This window comes from Diaporthe batatas (genome assembly GCF_019321695.1).
Source record: "Diaporthe batatas strain CRI 302-4 chromosome Unknown Contig00001, whole genome shotgun sequence".
NCBI classification, from domain to species: Eukaryota; Fungi; Ascomycota; class Sordariomycetes; order Diaporthales; family Diaporthaceae; genus Diaporthe; species Diaporthe batatas.
The window spans coordinates 1,480,480-1,502,700 of NW_025408548.1; the positions used below are offsets into that span (position 1 = coordinate 1,480,480).

Sequence of the window (22,221 nt, forward strand, 5' to 3'; positions counted from 1 at the left end):
ATCACATACTGAACATTCTATAAGGAGTTGTTCCGCAGACGTCGGGAGTAATTCAAAGAGCTACTTGCAGGGCTCAGGATTGCATGCCTTGTTCACAAAATTTGCTCTGGCAAGATTCGGGAACAGAGTATCTCCAGGGTAGCTTGCTACGCAAAAGATGTCGCAGCTACTGCTCAATACGAAGACCGAGGCTCGAAGAGTGTATCCCAGTCGGTGAAGAGAGTCCCAGTTCTGGAGCCCGATACCATCAGAGTCTGTAATAGCAGCCGGCTACAGGTAGCAAGTATGAAAGAGGTGACTCAAGGAGCTGACGTGGCCACTGTCCAGGCCCACATGTTGCCAAGAATTGGATACACCGGAAATCTGGGGGCAAATCTACTCCGAGTCCTATGTCTCCCCAGTCGCACGCCAATCGAGTTTGTTTGGACGAGAAGCGCAAGTTCGTCAGACTGGGGAGCTGGAAATCCGCCCGGGATTTATGTGACTCTTGCTATAATGCAACTGTTGCTTGGATACCAACCACTGGCAAGGCTCCCATTCCGCTCACAACTTATTACATTGGCTTTTCTTTTCATCGCCTTGCCACGAACCACGGGCTTGAAATAAATAGCTACCATGACTGGCGTGCCCAAGTCTGTCGTTGATGATCGACCAAATGAGGTCAAAAGCAGCTACGTGGAGACGGACCTATCTCGGCGGGAGAATGCGGTCGGTGCTAATGAGTACCTGCATGTGGGTATCTCCGTTTTAAGGCGCCATACAATACGTTTTATATGTGGTTTCGCTTCTATTCCGTATACGTCCGAGGACCTACATTTTATATGTGTGAGGAATTAGAAACGAAACCACCTGAGCCTACATAGTTTAGGTTTTATATTTCAACACCATGTGAAAATGCTTGCGCTCTTTTTGAATTACACTAAGTTGCACACTGGTTTTGAGCAACAGCTTAAACTGCACAGAACTTGAAGGTACTTGGGAGAGGCGCCGAGAGGTATCTATACTGGCGCATCACATTCGTTGTGTCCACTTCAAGAGATGTGACTTAACTTGGTGTGTCAGTCAGCCCGGCCAATCTGGCATTCATTGGTACCATAAATATATCCAAGAGCAAGAAGCCCTGAGCAGTGGCACGGGTCAGATTAGTTGTCTACGGTGGTACATACACTCCAGAAGATATCTTTCTGCATCGGGACAGCCCCTCCCCGTAGCAGCGGCCTGCAAATCCTTCCCCCCAGAGAGAAACATAGGTGCCGTAGACAGGCAGGCCCAGTCGCCCTCTCAGGAATTCCCCCATTCCTACTGAAAAGCCGTTTCTTTCAGCCCAGAATCAGGGGATGACCGAGCTGAACGTCCCATAAGCATTTGTGTTACCGGAGATGTGAGATCCAACGCGGCAAAGTTCGGGGCTCAAGCGCGTCTAGAGGTCGCACCGAGCCGCCAGCCTGCTTGTTAGACATTCAGGAGCAGGCTTAAGGGTGGGCTGCGCAAAGCTTCGCCACTCATGCCCTCGGCTGAAGATTGCATGGTGGTGGCGTTGCCGTTAGCGTTAGCACACAGTAGTTACTATAGCTGTCTTTCTGTGTACTACTCCACTCGCCATTCTGGGGAGTGGCAGCCACTTCTTCGCATGAAACTTTTGATTTCGTCATCTCAACTGCGTGAATATGTACCCGTATGGGGGCTGTTCAACTGGATCTACGAATCACTTGGGTCTTCGACATTGTACAGAAGCGAGAAATACATGTTACTGCACTGACGTGAGACTCCACCGTTTTGCGTAAAGCGGCCTGACTGAGTGCAAGCGAGATGCTTTCATTTCTTACTGAAGATGCTGTGATACCTAGGGATCATTCAGCGTTGGTCAGCCTAAGACACATGTTGACATTTGTATCACTTGTCCTTGGTCTTGAAATAGAGATCCATTTGATGCTGGGCCCGAGAACTGTTAGAAGTTCTTGTTAAATACCTTGACGAGTTCCACATGCCAGGTTAAATGACACTCATTATTCTGCTGGATATGATTATCTGTTTTCATTCCAATTCGAGTCAATCCGAGGATCACCACCGTCATACTCAATCCGCCACAAGCGACAGGTTGGCAACGATGACATTCAGGCAAAGACTGCGCGCAATGAGACAGGCGTTCATCCTGCCTGACGAAATCGATCAGCCGGTCTCACGCTTTCTTCATCCTTCAGTCCTCCGGTTCGTGTTCGTAGTCTTTGTCGCCGCCAGCACGGGCACCTTTGCAGCATCGTGGCGCGCCGCGCCAGACGGGAACTCCTACGACAGCGGGTTTTACAATCTGCTCAGCCAAAGTTTCCTAACCCTGCTGGCGAGTTGGTGTACCGTACACCCTGTCCTACACGACCACTTCAGCAAGCGCCGCTCTCGCGTCGAGCTCCCTGCCCCCACTGTGGTCTTCATTCTCTGTTTCGTCGCGACAGTCTGTGCGGCGGTGGCTGCGCCGATTGCTTATGCTCAGATGGTCGATCGGGAATCGGCTGAGAATATAGGCAACACCATGAATTTTATCTCCGCCTTCTTCGCGGTAGTCACTGCAAATCAACTTGCCAGGGGAGTTATGTGCATCACGGATTGAGTGGTCGGGAAAGTTTCAATATTTCTATGACAGCGGAGGCATGCTTATCAATGTGGAAATTTGACCGCCAGCAAGGAGTTTGATAGTTCGAAGTACCAATTCAAACTCGATAGTACTTGGGGACATCTGAGGCACACTCCTTTGAAGTAACATGTTAACCCGTGTTATGTGGTTTCGCTTCTATTCCGTATACGTCCGAGGACATACATGGCGCCTTCATACGGTGAAACCCGTGTTATATCGGTACAACTTGGTACTCACCCAACACTGACGCCTTAATATTTTCCGTCCGGTCATCTGAGTGTTGGCGTCTTTGCGATATTCGCAAAGCTGTGAATATATCATTGTTGGTTAAACTATCCTGAAATTGGGTACTGTGAGGAATTAGTAGAAGGCAGCGGAGTTTGTTGCGTCCTCGCCCCCGAAACCGAGGAGTTTGAGTTTTCCCTGGGCTCCGTCCAGGAACCTCGTGTCGTCCTCGCAGACACTTATTAGCGTAGCAGAACTGATGTATTTTCCAACCCGTGATTTAATGAGAAGCAATGCGAATCTTGGCAAGAAGCTACCAAACCTTATCCGAGTCGGTGTAATCAACGGGTGTTCCGGAGAAGCACTGCCCTTGTCTGCCGAGGTCTGTAGGCTTGGAGTAGTAGCCATCAGATCTCTGAAGATTATTCACTCTCTATTTACCACCAGATCTCTATGTCTTACTCTGACCTTGAACTAGAACCCCAGAATCACCGAAGCCAAACACCGTTCACACATAACGAACATGGACCTGCAAGATTCCACCAAGTGCCCTTTACTCCGCCCGTTTTAGGGCTGGCAGCTGCGGACAGCCGCTTCAACGACATTGGTCAGAGCTGGTTAGTAGAGTTTGACTGTGCTGTTAGCGCCGTTCAGGCTGGCAAAAATAACTCGTTAGGCTGCCGAGTGAGGTATAGCGCAACCTATGCGGGTGTGAGCGGATCCCCAACTCTATCAAGCTCAAACCCTCTTATGACTATGTGGTAGGGCTTGGTAGGCAGTCTGCCTCGTCCCCAGGTTCTAGCCCACAGTCTATTTGAGTGCCGCTTTCGATAAAGTTCAAGTGGTCTCGGCCTCATGCTGTTTCTGCTTTGTCTTAGACGAGCTTCGCTCGGGGATCCGCTTCGGGTCCTCGATATCTCTCCCCAAACATCCTAGAATACAACCTCATGTAGGACTAAGCCCTACAAGACAATACCGTAGGGGTAGGTAAGTTACAGAGGCTGCGTTATGATACCACGTAGCTTTCGAAGATGTGCCAGTGTTATGGTAATAGGTAGTGCATGTGGCAAGGCGAGCCCGCACGGCATATCAACAAGGTGCAGCAGGGGAGCCTGCGACCGGCCGCACGTTGTGGAAAAGCCTTGTTCCTGAAAACGCCAATTGCGACCTTGCTGTACGGGGATAGATCACTACGCAATGATGGTTCGATTTGACGGGACACCTAGTCATGCTCCCGCCCCGGCGATGCCACCATCCCTCCTCCGTCTACAACCCCCGGCGCGGAACTTCCCAGCGACCTGCCAACCCCAAGGAACCTACCGAAGGTGAAGCGATGCCACGGCTCAACACGATCCCCGGACTCCGGGAGGATTCCAGCTTGACCCATCCCATGCCCCGCAACTCCGTCATGCCCAGCCGATGTGGATGGAAGCCGAAAGCGGACTGACTCGGAGCCCGGGAGTTCTTTGCGGCTGCGCTTGTGCTGCCTCAGGTGGAAAAGCAATCACCCCCGGTCCTCTTCAGGATGCATGACCCTGTATAGTGTGTGGGGCCTCTGGCCCTTTTGGGCATGCGGCTTATACCGACGTCAAGTGGATCAAACCAATGGCCCGTGGCAGTCTACAGATTCCCACGCGAACATCCTCAGGCTGTTTGGGCCGGGTCTTCATAACTCCGAGCCTCACGCTCAAGGCTAAGGTCTGGAAGACATAATTCGATGTGGCTTCAACCGCGAGGGTGTTGATGTCATCCTAGGCAGGCCGATTCACCCGTTGAACCACGCTGCCAGAGGGACATCTGGAGAATGGACACATTCACGCCTCGGACTTCAGGAAGGCCCTCATGCAATGGCTTCCAGGTTTCAAGATGATCACATCTATAGTATTCAAGGGCTTGGGGGTAACGCTTTCAAGAAAGTGGAATTGTCAGTGGCAGTACTAACGCCATATCATAATCTTACAACTGGCCATAGAACGCCAACAACTTCTCCGCTCCAACCTCCCAGTCCACATCGTTCTGCATGTGATGTCCGGCAGACGGCACAACGGCAAGCCTGACACCGTCAGCATCCGAATCGATGCCCTCCCGTCCTGAAGCATTGCCCCGGTTCTCCGACCCACCCACAGGGCCATCCACTCCGTCCAGCTTTTTATCCCGCAGCAGCGATCTTAACGCCTGGCGGTAAAAGCCAGCCAGCTTCTCCATGACGTCCATGGTCATGAGCCGATCCCGTCCGCCCGCCAACACGAGGATCCGATGGCCGCCGCCCTGGCCCCACCCGGCGACCCTCCGTACGATGGTCGCTGCATTGGCAAAGGGTACCATCATGCTGAGGGGCCAGAGGAAGGACTCATAGGCATTTATGTGCGTCTGGAAACGCGCCACATACGAGTCCGGCACGGCGTCGCTGAAGAACGCGCGGCGGGTAAGGGCTGGGTGTGAGAGCGGGCTGTTGGGATGCCAGCCGTGAAAGAGCATCCTCAGTGAGAACCACGGGTCCAGCAGCCACCAGTTGATATAAACTTTCATCCTGAAGAAAGAATGTACTCGTCAGCTGGCAAATATCTCACACAAGACACACAAGGGGCGGGGCGAGGGCGAAAGAAAGAAAAGACTCACGATCCAAACCCCGGCACAGCACCCATGAGGACCAACCCCCTGACACCAACCCCCCGCTCAGACAGGACGAACTGGCTCAGCCCTCCCCCGCTGCTGTGCCCACAGAGCACGACCTGCGCCCCGCCCTCCCGCCCCTCGGCGAACCTGATCCCCGCGACGAGGTCGTCCGCCAGCGCGGACCTGGGCGTCCCGTAGACCATCCGCAGGAAGGACGGGTGCCAGCTCTCGCCGTGGCCGCGGAGGGAGATGGCGTAGCAGGGGACGCCGCGCGACGAGAGGTACTGCATGTACTCGAGCCAGACCCAGGCGCTGCCCATGCCGCCGTGGACGAAGAAGACGGGCGGCGGCGGCGGGGCTGCGGATCTCTGGTTAGCTGCTGGCCCGGTGGGTGCTGCGTGGAGGATCTCGATGGGCCCCCCTGCTGTGTGCATGAAGAGGCGCTCGACGCCCTTGGGGAGGGCGGGCGGTGGGCCGTCTGGCTTCCTCCACCGGATCCATTGGTAGCTGAGGTTGAAATTGATCATTTGTAAATGTTTCTTGGATAAGGAACGATGCTTTTGGTTGTACTTTGGACTTTGTATTGGACCTCCTGTCAATCTGAGATCTCAAAGCACAGCCTGTACACCACTTCTGTTGTCGTGTAGTTGAGCGGCTCAACTGTTGTGACTAAGCAGTAGCCCGGTGACTCAGGCCTGAGTCCCGAGGAATTATCGGCCAGCCAGCTGAAACCTCACGGGCATTCAGAGAAGCTTCGACGAAGCGGCTAATTCTCGCGTGGCGCTTTAGTGGCTTCCAAAGTTGTTTAATTAGTAGTGGCTTGGCAGCTGTATTCCACGCTACACTACCGGGCTTGCCCGTTCATTCTTTGCTAGCAAGACACGTGCAATGCTCTCCTTAGTTTTTCAAGAAAATGCCGAAAATTTGGCCAAAGGATGAGGCTGGCAAAGCGTGGAGAGACAGTTTTGCCTGCTCAACTTCAGTTTAGGAGCATATTGGTCACGAGTACCGAGACCTCTATCCTAAGCTTTCGAAGCTTTGAAGCCAGCTTCGTGATGATACATTGAGTGGGGTGCTTTGAAAAGGACTCTAGCTCGAACTAAAAGTTTCTTTATGTTTGTAGTCATCTACTAAGCCTGACTCTTTAGTACCTAGGTATGGGGGCAAGCCTCAGACAATCAATACATACCTATGTAAAAAGTAAACATATAAGAGACATTTTATTCGCAAATGACTCCAGCTTACATGGCAAATGAGAAGGTTAGTAATAAAAAGGGCTCCTAAAATAGTAGTATGCGCGCATTTATACCTCCCTTAGGATAACCACGGCTGTATAATGTACGTGCAGCCAAGTTCCCCGTCTCTCTCCAAAATGCACCCCTAGCAATTGCAAGCTCCCGAGGTCGCCGCTGACACGCGCAAGCTATCACGCGTGCCATATTTGCCTGCGTACTGACCCAGACTGAGAAGCTCAGATGTAAGCAACGGGGGCTTACATCCAAAGCAGCCCCTGCCACTACCATAAACATGTTTCAATTCAAAAACGCCCGGCACGTAAGCTTACAGACCGGAATCTAAGCACGTTATTCCCATGTAAGAGACAGCCGGTGAGCTAGTCCCGGACAGGTCCAGGGTCATCTATGTGCTATGATCGTACGAGAAACATGGAGAAAAAGAGATGTCGCATCAGCAAGGGAGCGGTTCGGCCCTCAGGATATGGAAGCGAGGTCACACAGCCCGTCTCAGATATCAGCCAGGCTGTGGCGGTGAGGGGCCAAACTGCAAATAATACCAGTAGTTATCCTGTCATCTAGCCGTAATTAATAGTAAGGTCTAGCTCGAAAGAGTTCCATGACAAGGTTCCCCCACAAACCGGGGGATATCGAAACGGGCTTTCTCATAAGCACAGGGCCGTACAAAGTGAGCGGGAACCGGGCTGGAGGAGCAGTAGAAACAACGAAGACCGCCGGCAGTAAGCCACCAGAGGCAAGTTCCGTCTCATCAGAGACATGGCGCACGTTGAGTCGCATACCGCCTCTTTTGTATACTTTATACCAGGGGCCCGATCAATGTGAAGCTGTCCGAGTCAGCTCTGGAGCACCCAGATGCAGTGCCGCGTAAGGCATCCGACAAGGCCGATAGACAGAGAAAAGCTTGTCTTGCTGAATGCACCCACCCACACTCGGGTATGGTCTGCTTACACCATCCCGGCTGCCGTGATCGGAATCCGTGGCGGAGAGGTGAATACAAGATTATTGTGACAACATGCAGAAGAACGCCTGAAGTCTGTAAGAGAAATGGCTCTGCCGACGGTCGCCCACGGCAGTCGTAGTGGGCTTGGGGCCAAGATATCACATCCAAAGACTAGTGAACTATAGGCACTCGGGGGCATTAATAAGACTGTGCAGATCTGCGTATAGCTCTGCAGCGCCTGGCTTACCATCCAGCTCCACCGGGGCCACGTGCGGATCTTGCCTCTGCACGTCCTCGAAACCGCCGGACTTGACAGCGTTTACAGCTCCTGCATGCCATAAGGATGCGCCGAGAGTGGAAGTCAATGGGCTGAACGGCGCCTGAACTACAGCAGATCGGAGTACTGGGCCGTTATGTGGAACCGAACGAGCAGATCATCCTCGTCGCCGATCTCCCCGGTGTCGCTTTGGAGCTTCTTGGGTGCCACCAGTCTGCGATAAAATGTCGCTTGCCCTTGCAATGTCGTGGTCGGCCTGTCGGCTTGAGTACTGCCGGCGCTAGAGGGGGACGAGATGGGGGGGGGCGCCTCGGGATCTGCATCATGCATGACACAGGCATTATCCTGTCAGGCGGACTAGCTCCCGAGATCCTTGCCTAGATCACCCGGCCTCGAGAGAGACAAAAAGCCACCACGCAGTCGGCGATGGTCACACCCCCAGCCGTGCCTATTGCCAAATCCATATTTCCGAACCATATACCGGAGCAATCAAGGTTGGCGGCCATCTTGGCGCGGGAACCGACGGGTGGTGGGATCGAAGAGGTGAGAGGTTTGCACCAGCCTTCACGGAAGAGGCACGATTGGGTCTGCTGTGCACCGTGTCTCAGACACGACATTAAGGTCCCCGCCGTGCCTATCTGCCTTCAACGGGGCCCTCACCCGGGCCGTTGTTCGGAATGACATTCGGAACGGGGTGGATTGTCTTGCTCGTAGGGCCGAAGCGAAGGTCAATCTTGGTGAACCGCCGATCAAAATCTAGAAGGACGACTTCAGTCGAGCTCGTCGCAATAGCTGTATAGGCAAACAAAGTACAGACAGAGAATGTGATGATTCACCGCAGCGGTCGATGGCACAGCTCCTCACTTGATGGCGCACCCCGTGGCGCACAGCGTAGGATTCAAACCTCCTGATGGTGGCGAGGTACCCTTGGTGGTTGCCATGGGCTGCATGGCCGAATGATGGACACGGTCCAGGCCCAAGCGGTCAGGCGGTGCAGGCCCGAGGGGACGGTGCTGGTGGCGGGCAATGGGGTACAAATGATGTCTACCTAGTTTTGTAACGAGGCGGCATTTCAGCAGACTGTGACGTGGATGTCCCCTTGATGCAGATGCAGTCGATTGCACATTCTGAGCCGACGTGTCGACGCGGTATGGTCAGCTCGGCCACCCGGAAAAAAGGATCCCTGGGCAGTGGGATGCAGTACCGAGGCTATTCCTTCAGCAAGGTGGAAAAGGCTCGAGTGAAGACATGAGAGAGCACGACTTGGACCAGAGACGGGGAAGAAGACACGCGTCTCTGGGGTCCGAGTAGCGGCCATTAACATGACTGGTGACGAGAGCTGCTCAGGTGTCCGTCGCGAAAACTCGCATCCCCATCGTGGGGGTGGTCGGCGATTGGCGAGAATGCAAGGCATGCATATTGGATCGATCAAAACAGATGATCCCCTTGCTGCGCCAGCCCTCTGGTCATCGATCTGCGCAGCTTGGTGAGATCTCTGTCGAGATGTCCGGCCTGAACCGCACGAATGGTAATCGTCGCCCTGCCAGAAAGAGAGCAGTCGTCAGAATCCCGTAGCGTGCGGCTGTTAACCTGGCTGTCTGGCTGTTGGCCCGTCATACTCGACAAGAGAAAAAGACAAGGAGCGGAGCAGTGCGCACCCACCCGGCGGCAGCAGCACCGGCAGCGGCAGCGGCAGCAGGCACGACTCGTGGCATTGCCTGGGTGATGGGGCACGACAGCTGCCAGTGAGGACAGTTTGCCTGTCCCTTTTGTATTGCCCTGTGTGTTGATGCGACGTGGCACTGCCTGGTGCGTGCTTGCGAATCTGCCACCCACCACTCAGGCCGATGAACGGCGAGAGAGTTTCCAGTACGTGCATTCCGAGATGGCCGTCAACGTGAATGTCGTGATGGTGTTTGGATGATCAGTTTGAAGCAGGCGATGGCGACCCCTGTCGCCATGGGGCTGCGATCGATGGACGGCATTGCAGTCGAGGGACTGAGCTTGTTGCGTTTGATCGCTGGAACACTATGCGATCTGCGGTGCATGCTGCAAAACTGGCTGTTGGAATGGGTACTTGGGATGGGCAGAAGGCCTTCCTCTCTGCCTCGTGTACTGTGCGTATATGGTAGGCCGGTTGGCCGGATCAGTGTACAGCAGGATGAGTGGATGTTGGATTGGTGGTAGTGGCGGTGGCAGTTGAGGGATCACCGGCAGTCGGCCAATGGAACGAATGCACCTGAACTAACAATGAGGAGCTGTCTGGCTGTCAGGGCTCAGGAGGACCCTGGCAGCCCTGGCTTCAACCTTCACCCACCCTGCCACCCCTCACCCGCCCTGCTGCCCCGTACCTTGGTACTCCATACTGGGACGCCCCCCCCTAAGCACCTGTCAGGCAGTCAAGCAACCAGGGCAACTCTGGGCCCATGTCAGACAGCAGCAGTACCAGTCAGCGAGGCTCGCCAATAGGGCGGCGGCCCGCTCCGACAGCTGGGTGGCCCTCGCTAAAGCGTGTTGCCCCTCTTTGGGGCAAGGCTGTCGGAAAAGTGGTCTGATTCTGATGGTAAAATCGCCTGGTTTTTTGCACCCATTTCGTGACATGTCTGTCTGGTCTGTCTGGCTTTTCCGCAGCTGCTCGCCGTCTGTTGAGCAGCGGCGGCAGCGGCAGCAGGAAGCAGGAGACCCAGGCAGGGCAGGAACTAACCAGCTGGCTCGCAGTTGCTCTTTCCACCTGGCCCGGGTCACCGGCCCTCACTTCTCCTGCCTACCCAGGGTAGCAGTGACTGTGCCTCCCTTCCCTGTAACCTGTGCCACAGGACTCAATCACCCAGATCAGGCCATTCCTGACAGCTTCTAACGGCCTCCATCCGCCCATCCGTGCTGTTGGCGTGCCGTCCATCCCCAACCACAGCACCATCAATCATCCAATCCAGTCCAATCCAATCCAGCCCAACCGGGAGCCAGCCCCACGTAGGAACCTTGGAAGTAGGAAGGCACTCACCCACCCTACCTCTCACACCCTCGCACCCTCGCACCCTCACACAAGGACTCAGACAGACATACAGACGGACAGGCCAGACAGACCGTCTCACTGCTCATCCTCACCCACTCAATCGCCCACTCAATCATCCTCACTGCAGCATCCGTGGCCCTGGGAGCTCTTTGTGCCACCCCTCCTCCTCGGCATCCTGCCGCCCGCCCAGGCAGTCCTCGGATCTACCTGCCAACATCGTCAGTCGATGCACATGCGCATAGCAGGAGCAGCAGCAGCAGCAGACCACGCAGACCACGCAGACCACAGGCGGCACGGGCACTGGCATTGACGTTAACCCCCCGTCCTGCGCATTGAAACATCCCACCCATTATTATCTACTGTTGCTACCACTCGTGCTTGATACCCGCGTATGTACGTACAGTCCCCAGTCCAGCTCGGTTTAGTCCAGTCCAGTCTGGTCCAGTCCAGCCCAGGCCAATGCCATAATGGTATACCTGTCTCCATCCTCCTGCAGCAGTCATTCCAAAATCCCATCTCCCATAACAAGCAGCTGGTTGATTGACTTTGGCATCCCACGCAGATCACTGCCTCCCTCAGCTGTTACCTGTTCGCCTCTCTCCTTCACCACACACGCCCCAGCACTTCCACTACGCGCCTTGTCAGTCTCCTGACTGCTCACTTCTGGTCACTTCTGGCCCCATCTCGCCTGGTCGACCTCGTCACAGCGTTGTCCTCTGCCCTGTGCTTCTGCCCTGCCGTATACCCTCAGCCACTGCCTCACTGCCTCACTGCCTCACACTGGCCGCTGGCACTGTCTGACCAAAACTTGCTCTCCAAGAGTGGTCAAGGAGCGGCGGGCACTTCTCCGCCATCTGAGAACCCTCAAGACCCTGCCCAGGGGTCAGCCCCCAACAATCCTGACATTCCCTATTGAATCCATCCCAGGCGCCCAGTCATGACATAGAGACGAGCATCTCTGCTTCCTCGGACTTGTTCGCATTCTTAATTCATTCAGTCTTGCAACTGACATTCCCATCGATTGACCGGGTCGTAACACTTATCACCCGTGTCCCACCGCCCACTTCCGGTGTGCTGGCATCCGAGTCTTCTAGGACTCGCTGTCTTTGCGCCGTGCCCGCACCAACATTTTTCTCTCGGCGTCTCATCAAATCAAGAAGGGGGAAAAAATCATACGATCCTCAACCCAGGTCCCTGACCTGCGTGCCATGACCGGCGAACAATCATGGACCCCAACCTTCTCAGACACATCGAGTACTTTCTCGAGCCAAATGGCCAAGTAAGGTCAACCAACCGCCCCTTTCTTCCCCTCCCCAGCCCCTCGTGGAAAATGATCGCCGCCCTCGCGAGACACATGCCTATCCGGCCGCACTTCACCCGTGCTGACCAGCCGCAGACAGATGACCTGGAAAGCCAACAGCAGCGCCGCTTCAACCAGGCAGCATCCACCAACTCGGCACAGAATTTCTGGGACATCGCCGGCCTGCCCTCTGACTCGGGCCTCGGCTCCCCGGTGAGCGCTCCGGGCGGCCTGAACTTTGACGCCTTTGGACAGCCGTCGAATCAGCCCAACAGGACACAGCAACGCCAGCAGATGCTTGGCCAGGGCTCTAGGGTAATTCTTCCACCCCGAGCTCCAAAGCCCAAGACTGGCCATGAAAGGAAAAGAACGAAATTGAGCACCGAGTCCACACCTTTCGACAACGTCGACTACTGGATCCAGTTCGACAATGAGGAGGGCGCCGGGGAGCCTGGCGGTTCGGACCTGAGCCACCAGAAAGGCAAGGACGCCCAACAGCAGCAACAAGAGCAGCAGCAACAGCAGCAACAGCAGCGGTAAGCTCCTCCTCGAGCCACCGGTGGGAATGGACAAGCATCAAGGTGACCGACCTTCCCGCCGATGTGTGAGACACATAGCCGCTCTCCCTGGCGCCCCCCGGGCAGAGCCGCAATGGTGTGGCGTGACTGACACGTGTTGAGATGAAGACCCAAGGCGCAGCACGCGCAGACCGACCCATCATCCACATCAACCCTGCGAACCGTCGAACAGCAGCAGCAACAACAGCAGCAGCAGCAACAGGCGCGGCACCGCCAACAGTCAAGCATAGGCTCTGCACAGCCAGGACCGAGCAACCCCCGGCGGAGACAGATGCGACCAGAGGACTTGTTCGACGACAGCGCCCTGGACTACGCATTATCCGAGGAAGGCGACATGACGACCGAGGACTTCTCGACGATGAACCTGGCCGATCAGATGTCCAACATCGACACGATGCCCCCCTCGGAGGTGCCACCCCGCGAGGGCCTGTACTCGACACCATTGAGCTGGGAGAAGCCGCAGCCGGGCCTGCGGCTAGACTCCCTGATAAGCACGCAAAATCCACAGCAGCTTAACGAGGACGAGCAACGGCGGCTCATAGCCATAGCCATGAATACTGGGCCGCTGATGGGAGGTCTAGGCTCGGGACAGTTTGGGATGGGAGGAGGAAACAGGGGCTACGTATCGGGTAGCGGGCTACACGCAACACTGGGCTCGGGCCTGAGTCTCGGCGGGATGGGTGGCATGGGACTAGGAGCGCTGGGCAACGGCATGGGCAACTTAGGTTTCGGGCAGATCACCGACGACGCTCCGCTACTGCGGCCCGAGACGCCCGCCGTCGCGAAACCACCGCAGAAGCAATTTTCCCGGGAGAACACCGAGAAAAGCGGCGGCGGTGAGGAGAAAGGCAAGGGGAAAGAAAAGGAATCCATTGGGGATGCCAAGGGTAAGGGCAAGCCTGGCGACCGGACCGCCCACAACGACATCGAGCGCAAATACCGCACGAACCTCAAGGACAGGATTTCAGAGCTGCGAGACGCCGTGCCCGCACTGCGCACCATCCAGGAGGGCGTTGTCGACGAGGGTGACGAGGCCAACGGGCCGGCGAGGCCGAAAGTCAGCAAGGTGAGTGGTGCAAATGCTGAAACTGGATGAGCAACCACGGCAAAACTGCTAGTGAAAAAGGGGCTGTGGGAATGATGGCTAACGAGTGACGGCAATTATAGGGCACGGTCCTCACCAAGGCGACAGAGTACATCAGCTACTTGGAAAAGAAGAACAGGGCCATCATGGCGCAACATCAGCAGCTGTCGCGCCGGCTCGCGGCCTTCGAGCAACTCCTCAGCCAGACAGCCCGCCCATCCTTCCAGATGCCCAATTACAGCAGGACGCTCTTCGACCCACGTGCCTTCTGTTAAGCACGCCCCCATGCCGGCGAAGTGCCAAATGAACAAAGGACTCGAAGGAGGAAAAATTGCATGCGGCTATATACCAATCTCCGCTGATATGAACATCATAGCCACCGGCGTTGTCATACTGATTTGGTCCGCGCGACCGGGGTTATCGAGGACAGGAATTGAGCGGGGATGGACAGGATGGTCTGGGCTGACAATTTGCGGGCGGCCGACCCTTTTAAATGATATGAGAATAATCTCTTGCTGCTTTTGTTTATCTTTTGTTGCTTCATTTTCTCTCCATCGGCCTACCGCGAAAAAGCACGCGCAGAACCGGACGAAAAAAGCCTCTCGCTCATAGACTCTCCTCTATTATCACTAAAGCAAGCAAGCAACAAAAGTATGCAAGCGAGCAATCTGGGACGACGGCATCTGACGGGACCAAGTCATGATCTTGCCCGTCTGTATATATGTGTCTATACTTCCCTTTTTTTCTTTGAACACTGTTATAAGCCTGCCCTGGGTTTCGGGCGGGCCGGCGGCATCATAGACTTGGCATAGTGACAGCTTGTGAACAAACCGGTGAGGGGTTGGGTAAATAGGCGGTGGTGACCTCACACGGGAAATGACAGTGCACGGGATGGCATTTCAACAGATGAGCAAGATCGCGTCTCAAGACTGGAGTGGTTTCTAATGTGCCATTTGTGTGTCTAGTCGGGGATATGAGATGAGACGCCATGCAACTCTTGCTCTGGCTGTTGCCCCGGAATGCAGCTCGCTACCGCCGAGAGGAGGTATACCCTCAGTACGCGGGGGGGGGGGGGTTGTGTATATATGTACAAAACGGCTACGAGGACCAAGACCCACCCCGCCCACCTTAGTCCCTCAGGGCCTCGATATCAACGACCTCCTTGACCGCCTCCGTGGTAAGCACGATGGGCGCCGTCTCGTCGACGCAGATGCTGTCCTCGATGCGCACGCCCATGCCGCGGAAGTGAGCGGGCCACCGCTCGTCGTCGGGGACGTAGACGCCCGGCTCGACGGTGACGCAGTGGCCCGGGCGCAGGGGCACGTTGCGCCCGTAGCCGGGGCAGTCGTGGACGTCGAGCCCGACGTAGTGGCCGACGTGGTGGGGGAACAGCTCCTCGAGGCGGCCGGACCCGCCGGGGCCGACGTCGAACCCGAGGTCGGCCAGCTCGGCCCGCAGCGCCTTCTCCGTCTCGCGGTGGACGCCGTCGAGCGTCAGGCCGCTGTCGGCGCGGCACAGCGCGACGCCCGCGCGCTGGACGCGCAGGACCGCCTCGTACAGGTCGCGCTGGGCGGGGGTGAAGCTGCCCGAGACGGGCCACGTGCGCGTGATGTCGGCGACGTAGGTGCCGTACTCGCCCCCCGCGTCGACGAGGACCAGCTGCGACGGGTCGTCGTCGAGGGCCGCGTCGTTGAGGACGTAGTGGATCATGTTGGCGCGGCTTCCGCCCGCCACGACGGGGACGTAGGCGGGGCCGGCGCAGCCGTCGGCCGTGAAGCCGTGCTCGAGGAAGGCCTGCAGGTCGCGCTCGCGGGCCCAGGGCCGGCGCATGGCGGCCGTGATGGCGCGGCCCGAGACGCGGCCCGCGTGGCGCATGGCGGCCACCTCGGCGGGGGACTTGATCACGCGCAGCTGGTTGGCGAGCGGCTGGAGGCGGTCGATGGCGACCTTGTGGTCCGTCGCGCGGAGGATGATGTCGCCGAGGGCGGTCGGGCGGCCGCCGCCTGTGGCCGGGTGGCGGACGTCGGCGTCGGTGTAGATGCGGGCGGCGCCGCGCAGCAGCGGGGTCAGGAGCTGGTTCAGGTTCTTGACGTCGCCGGTGGCGTCGGCGTTGAAGACGTCCTCGGCGGCCTGCAGGCCGCTCCAGGGGCCGGACCACTGCTCGGCGGCGGGGTCCTTGGGGCGGGCGAAGAGGTGGAAGGCGTAGTCGCCGAGGTCGTCGCCCGTCTTCTGGATGACGGCCACGGCGTCGGGCTCGTTGAAGCCCGTGAGGTAGAGGAAGTTGGACTCCTGGCGGAAGGGGTAGAAGACGGCGCCCGAGCGCCACTTGATGTCTGCCGCGCGCAGGAGGGCGATGCCGTCCCTGGGGAGCTTCTGGGCCAGGCGGGCGCGCCGGTCGGAGTACTCTTGGGCCGTGATGCCTGGTGTTACTGTTGGGGGAGAAGAGAGGACGAGGTTACTATGCTGCTAATTGGGCTGGAGTTTTTGAGCTGCGTGGCCTGGGCTGGGTTGTTGGCTTTGTTTGCTTACATTCGCCCGGCTTGAGGATGTGCGGGTGTGTCTCGTGCACCGGCTGCCCGAACTGGAGCTGTGACGCCGAGACGGAGGCGTAGCCCCTCGTCGTCGAAGCTCTGGGTATGCTGCTGCTGCTGCTGCTGCAGGCTGTAGGTCGACCGCGTGAAAGCTGCTGCCTCCTCGACGCGAGGGACGAAGGTAGGGTTCGGGCAGAACGGCACGGCGCAGCAGCCAGAGGGCTGGCCGGCGGTATTCGTATCCTCATGATGGTTGCTGGTGACTGGCCCGGGTGTCTTGGGCGCAGGCTGGCATCTCGACCACAAAGGGGCGGCGGGTACAAGAAAAGAAGGTGGTGGTTCGATGGTCGTCGCGGACGGGAAAAAGAGCTGCGAGGTGCGAACGGCGTCATTGGCGTGCAGGGGGTTTCGGGCGTTGCCGCGTTAGGTAGGACCCTGGTCCCGCCTGCCCGCCTGCCCGCCCGCCCGTCCAGGTCTGGCCTGCCCGCCCCAGCAAACAAACGAGTTGATTGATATATGTTCACAGTAAGTAGCCCACTCAACACCATTCCTTCTTCAAGTGGATGTGGTTCTTGTCCATCTGACGCCGTACATTGTACTAGACAGTGACTACGCTGTTTTACTGACAGGAGAGCAGCTAATGCAGGTCTGTCAAACGGACACCGGTTGAAAGAGCACGATTTGTTTAAGCCAAGCCCTGGCACACATATTTACTTGTATCTGTTCTTGTACAGATTAATTATGAGAACGGAAATTGTGTGCGAGACTGCTTCACTCGTTTATTCTCCGACGACATGCCATATCGTGCCTCCCACCGGGTGCTCATCTCCAGCACTTGAGACATGGGACTCACCCGTGTCTGTCGAACATAGCAAAGTGATGCCGGTACCTCCGCCTTTCTCTCTACAATCATGAGATACAGAAGCTGGCTGAATATCTATCAAATAATTTAGCACCAATAATTGCAAGCACTGACACCACACCTGAGAACAGATATGATCACGGCGGCTGTGGCTGGTCATGTCTCACTTTTTTTCCCCGAGCCATCTCGACCCCAGGGCTATTCTCGTTGAGACCATGTCTCATAACGGGACATACCTCTCGGGCCCAGATCACTTAATTAATAAGGTCTTCATTATATTTAGGGCGCGATCTGCTTCAATTCACCCCCCACGTTCGACATAGCACACTCTAAGCTTCTGCCTCCACTTGGGGCACTGCCCAACGGCAGGCGGGGACGTCGTCGATCCGACTCGGCTGTGGCCATGTTCAGTCGGCCCTTGGGAACACGACAAAGCTAGGGTTTCCTACTTCGCAAGGTGACCTACCAACTCAGGTATTCAATTTTATATAAAGTGCAGAGGTCAGGCGACAGAGCCATTTATGCCCTCGCCTACCTACCTGGGTAGACAGCATGGGCTGGGGCCGATATCACTGTACAAGACAAAGATATGCCGGACACTGTTCGCATTATGACTATGCCATGAATGCATCCGGCGATATCGAGACCCGGGGCATCTAAGCTTTTAGATGAGAGACATTGCATAGTGAGGTTTGCACTGCCGTATGCACGATGCCGTTGAAGAGCACAAGGTCGCAGCAGGTGTTCTCAATGTGCCGGGGCCGTGGCAAATTCGGCGTGCAGCCGTCATTGTTGGTTTGGCAATGAGCGGACTCGACCAAGGGAGCCGGCATCCATTCGGTTGTTGGTTGTTGGCTGCGGTGACCAGACGCTGAGGCACTGGCGCTATTGCGTTGCCCCCGGGAGCTCTGAGGAGAATGAAAAACATGTTTTCCCCGTGTTGCCCAGGCGGGCGGCGAGGGCACGGGCACGCTTATATATCCAGCCAGCAGAGGAATTCATCGTCGTCCCGGTTCTGCTGCTTATTATTTGTTGTGAATGCGGCCGAGATTGGAGAGATTGGCAACGTTGAAATGACGGGACAAGAAGGAGCTTGCCGGGCTTGCCTGAGTTGTGCCAAGCCCAGGCCGGCTAGGTTGGATCTGCTGTGCACCACGACTTGTGCCCGTTGCTGCTCCTACTGCTTTTAGTGGGGCCAAGGGCCTGTGCGTGTATTTGTTGTGTCCGCCCGAGCGCCTTCCCTGGCGAGACAACCAGGACCCCTGTCCCTTGGCCCCAGCACCGCGATTTTCCCAGGCCTGTGTGAGCGTGTGCGTGTGCGTGAGGAGAGAGTCAATCAATCCGAGCCTGTCTGAGAGCAACCTTAAGCTCAACCTTGGGAAGCTGTGCACCACCACCACCGACAGCCTGCACGACGACACGCCCCACGTCCATTCCCATTTCCCCTCCTTTTCCCAGCCGTGCAAGACACCGTACACATCTTGGTGCCCTGTCAGACTCGTCTCTTCTGACCGTCTTGCCGGCCCCAATTGACTGACTGACTGACTGACTGCCTGCTCCTCTTTTCTCTGCCCGCGTCTTCAAGCTCCATCCCACCACACAACACACCCACGCACAAAGTGCATTGAGACGCGTGCTCTCGAGGTCGGCCATCACGCTGCGTCACACCTGCGCCTGCCAACACACCGGCAGTCCTTCCGTTGCGGCCACATACCCACCGTCCCACCTGCCAACAAGCCTCCTCCTCTCGCAGGAGCAGCTCTTTCGACGCGACTCGACCCCCGCAAATAGCATGTTGACATAGAACACCATTCTTACATGGCAGCTGTATCCATACCACCCTCGCCCGTCCCCTCCTATCCCTCCATCATGTCCACCTCCACCAGCCGGGTCCCTCTGTCCTCCAACCCGAATGTCGCCAACTCCCCCATCCGAAACTCGGCCCTCGCCGCCGCCCTGAGCAAGCAGAGACAGCAGAAGAGGGCCTATGCCAGCCTGCAGAGGGAGGAACCCTATGGGCAGCCACCTCCCACAAAGAAGCAGATGCTCAATGACGGCACCGAGAAGCCTGCGAGGTCCCCCGTCAGGCAGGTCAAGGTCGTCCGCCGGGACCCAACCAGGGCACACAAGGACGACAAGACTTCCCACGAGAGGATATCAAAGTCTCAGCGGGAGGAGGAGAGGGCTCGCGTCCACCAGTGGAAAGAGGCCCAGCGCCGCAACTTTCCCGGCTTCGTTTTTTACTTCGAGAGCGTCCCCAACGAGCAGAGGGCAAAGATCGTGAAGCAGCTGGCCCACTGGGGTGCTGTGAGTGCAACACGCGTCAAACCAACATCCGGGGCCATATGCTAACACTGCCTTGACAGCGGGAAGAGAAGTTCTTCTCCAAGGACATCACGCATGTTATCACCACGCGTCCGATCCCACCTGCGAAAAAGACTTCTGGCCCCGACGCCGCCCACCACACCGCAGACCAAGACAATGACCGACGCGGCCAGTATGATATGCCACGGACTATTGATCCGTCTCTGCTCAGCCGCGACACAGGCACCAAGGATGTGAGGAGGAGGCTTTTTGAGAGCGCCGGCCGCAAGCTGCCGGCTCCTGCCCCGGCCGAGGACAACCTTCTCCGCCAGCCAACAGCTGCTCGGAAGACGGACATACTGGTGCGAGCACGGGAGATGGACAAGAAGATCTGGGCCTTCAGCAAACTGGTCAAGATCCTGGAGATGCTGAATGATCCGGACCCGTTCGGAACCGCCGCTGCCCCCAAGGCTGCCGAGGAGGCCAACCTCGCCCAGCTCCTGAACAAGGAACGGACCAGCGGTCCCTCCGACAGAGACCCAACCGTGGCAACAAAGGAGCTCGTCTTTTTCAAGGGGCCTTATATCTATGTCTATGACATTGAGGAGAAACAGAAGCCTATCATGGTCAGAGAGTATGCCAAGGTTGCCGATAAGAAGGACGGGGACTGGCCACAATTTCGATCAACCCAAAATGGCCGTTGCCCCTTCGTGGAGGACGACGAGCTGAGTGAGCGGAAACGTCAGGCCGAGAAGGCCGCGAGGGACAAGGAGCGCCAGGAGAGAGCTGCCAAGGACGCGGCGACCACGCTGAAGCCGGCCGCCACCGCGAATGCAAAGTCTGCCGTGCCCAAACGCACCCTCACGGAGATGGAGGATGGGCACAACGTCCGGTCCACCTCACGGGTCCCCGACGTTTTTGATCTCGCCAAAGCTGCCAACCCCCCGGCCATTGACTTCCACAAGCCTCAGGCCTTTACCAGTCGTGCTCGCTCCGCCCGTCTCCTTGCCGGTGAGCCCGTCGCGTCTGGCGTACAGAAGTCCAACATCACCTCTGCGATCCGATCTCAGATGATCTCGTCCGCGAGTGGTATCCGCGGAGCCAAGGCAGGAACCAGCAAGGAGCTCTATGGTCTCCAGCGCCAGGTCCTCGAGAAGAGCAACGCGCCGTCTGCCAACCCTACCTCCCAGGACACGAGCTCGCGCCGCCTGGCCGAGATGAGTCTCGACACAAGCAACAACCAACGGTCAGCAAGCCTCGGCGTAAGCTCCCGCAAGCTGGCCCAGATCGAGGAGCGGTCAAAGGAGCACAAGAGGACCCTGAGTGCCCCAGCCAACAAGCCCAAGAAGCGCGATTTGAAGCCAGGGTACTGTGAGAACTGCCAGGACAAGTTTGCCGATTTCGACGAGGTGAGTTTTAGTCCAGTCTCCAACTCAAGTCAACACTAACCAGATTGTTAGCACATTGTCTCGAGGAAGCATCGAAAATTCGCCGAGAATGATGTCAACTGGACCAAATTGGACGCACTTCTCAGTCAGCTCGAGCGGGTCCCAAAGTACTCCGATGAACTCGGCGAGGAGCACTCTGACTGGTGACGGCCTCAAACCCATTTCAAGCCCAACACCATGTCATATCCGCAACGCCATCCGGTCTCCATGCGACCATCGCTTCACTTGCTCCAACACATTGCTCCGGCATCAAAAAAGCATATTGCGCGCTGCGGCTTTCGTACTGCCCCGTCGGCGTCTCATACTCCAATTTGCGGGACCTTTGACCGATTCTCGTTTGTTTTATTTGATTCCTGCGTTGGTAAATGCAATTCAACGCTCCTTCGAAGCATTTACGGGGATGGGATTGCGATGATACCTCATCATGAGACACGTTACTGCAACACATTTTGTCGCCTTTTTTTATTTTGGCTCGCTCGCCCGCACATTTTTTGTGATGCATGCTTCGTGCGGAGCATGAGCGGGATTCGACAGGCCGGAGTAGCGCGATGGTGCAGCGCACGAGGGGGGGTGTTAATGGAGTTTCTTCTTGGCAGATACTTGCTTAGATTCGAACAATGGCATGGAGGGTATAGGGCGAGACGACATGGTCGAGCTGGCCAAAAAGCCTCTGGTACTGGACCGCGGGGGCTCTTCTGGGTCCAATCAACCTGTCACATGGATCATGGTCTTATTAGCTATACAGCAGGAAGAGGCTGGCAAGACGCGCAGGCTCTCGGTTGCGCGCACAGTACGAGAGTCTATGTATATTAAGCCGTATTCATATACTGTGTCGAGGATATGAACATACAATCAAGCATCTTCAAATGAGCCTTGGGAGCCATGAGAAGAGTCCAAAGCTGGGCCTCTGGGTAAGAACCAGCGGATGACCGAGTATTTCAAGTTGACGGTGGGCTCCATCACATCCGCTGTTCAGGACCTGTCTGGGCCCTCCCTGCTTGCCCTTCATTTCACATCAGCACTCTTATTAGGCTAACAAGCCAGCCCTGGCCTGTACAGGGGATACTCTCTTAATAAACAGATGCGAAGCCGACGCGCCTTCCCACGCGTTCCTGGGCTTATCGATAAGCGTGGCCGTTGAGCTCCAGGGAAGCTACCCCG

General features: G+C 56.7%; 4 protein-coding genes across 4 annotated transcripts; 2 read left to right on the top strand and 2 right to left on the bottom strand.

Annotated features, from left to right (window-relative positions):
- Window positions 1-4,759: 4,759 nt before the first annotated feature.
- KVR01_000667 (uncharacterized protein) lies at window positions 4,760-6,206 on the bottom strand. Its single transcript, XM_044794969.1, has 2 exons — window positions 5,474-6,206; window positions 4,760-5,384 (listed from the first exon to the last, which is right to left on the bottom strand). Exons 1-2 carry the CDS (start codon window positions 5,995-5,997, stop codon window positions 4,811-4,813), a joined length of 1,098 nt encoding a protein of 365 aa, XP_044650616.1. The 5' UTR covers window positions 5,998-6,206; the 3' UTR covers window positions 4,760-4,810.
- A 944-nt stretch (window positions 6,207-7,150) lies between these two features.
- Window positions 7,151-10,123, bottom strand: KVR01_001046 (uncharacterized protein). The gene is made up of 3 exons (XM_044789304.1): window positions 9,599-10,123; window positions 7,911-9,534; window positions 7,151-7,842 (listed from the first exon to the last, which is right to left on the bottom strand). Exons 1-2 carry the CDS (start codon window positions 9,817-9,819, stop codon window positions 9,369-9,371), a joined length of 387 nt encoding a protein of 128 aa, XP_044650995.1. The 5' UTR covers window positions 9,820-10,123; the 3' UTR covers window positions 7,151-7,842; window positions 7,911-9,368.
- A 2,055-nt stretch (window positions 10,124-12,178) lies between these two features.
- Window positions 12,179-14,190, top strand: KVR01_000067 (uncharacterized protein; the record flags this gene model as incomplete). The annotated part of the gene is made up of 4 exons (XM_044787774.1): window positions 12,179-12,232; window positions 12,350-12,789; window positions 12,940-13,897; window positions 13,999-14,190. 4 exons carry the CDS (start codon window positions 12,179-12,181, stop codon window positions 14,188-14,190), a joined length of 1,644 nt encoding a protein of 547 aa, XP_044650016.1.
- Window positions 14,191-18,590: 4,400 nt separating this feature from the next.
- KVR01_000287 (protein serine/threonine kinase activating protein DBF4) lies at window positions 18,591-21,930 on the top strand. Its single transcript, XM_044786255.1, has 3 exons — window positions 18,591-19,615; window positions 19,675-21,021; window positions 21,073-21,930. The coding sequence occupies exons 1-3, from the start codon at window positions 19,127-19,129 to the stop codon at window positions 21,205-21,207; spliced, it is 1,971 nt and encodes a 656-aa protein (XP_044650236.1). The 5' UTR covers window positions 18,591-19,126; the 3' UTR covers window positions 21,208-21,930.
- The last annotated feature ends 291 nt before the right edge of the window (window positions 21,931-22,221 follow it).

Bases quoted from the DNA above. Each gene is read 5' to 3' on its own strand.
- KVR01_000667 (XM_044794969.1), bottom strand. From the start codon at position 5,997: ATGATCAATTTCAACCTCAGCTACCAATGGATCCGGTGGAGGAAGCCA. The intron at 5,385-5,473 runs GTGAGTCTTTTC...TTCTTTCTTCAG, and splicing joins GCTGTGCCGGGGTTTGGATC to GATGAAAGTTTATATCAACT.
- KVR01_001046 (XM_044789304.1), bottom strand. From the start codon at position 9,819: ATGCACGTACTGGAAACTCTCTCGCCGTTCATCGGCCTGAGTGGTGGG. The intron at 9,535-9,598 runs GTGCGCACTGCT...ACAGCCAGACAG, and splicing joins GTGCTGCTGCCGCCGGGTGG to CCAGGTTAACAGCCGCACGC.
- KVR01_000287 (XM_044786255.1), top strand. From the start codon at position 19,127: ATGGCAGCTGTATCCATACCACCCTCGCCCGTCCCCTCCTATCCCTCC. The intron at 19,616-19,674 runs GTGAGTGCAACA...CTGCCTTGACAG, and splicing joins AGCTGGCCCACTGGGGTGCT to CGGGAAGAGAAGTTCTTCTC. The intron at 21,022-21,072 runs GTGAGTTTTAGT...CCAGATTGTTAG, and splicing joins AGTTTGCCGATTTCGACGAG to CACATTGTCTCGAGGAAGCA.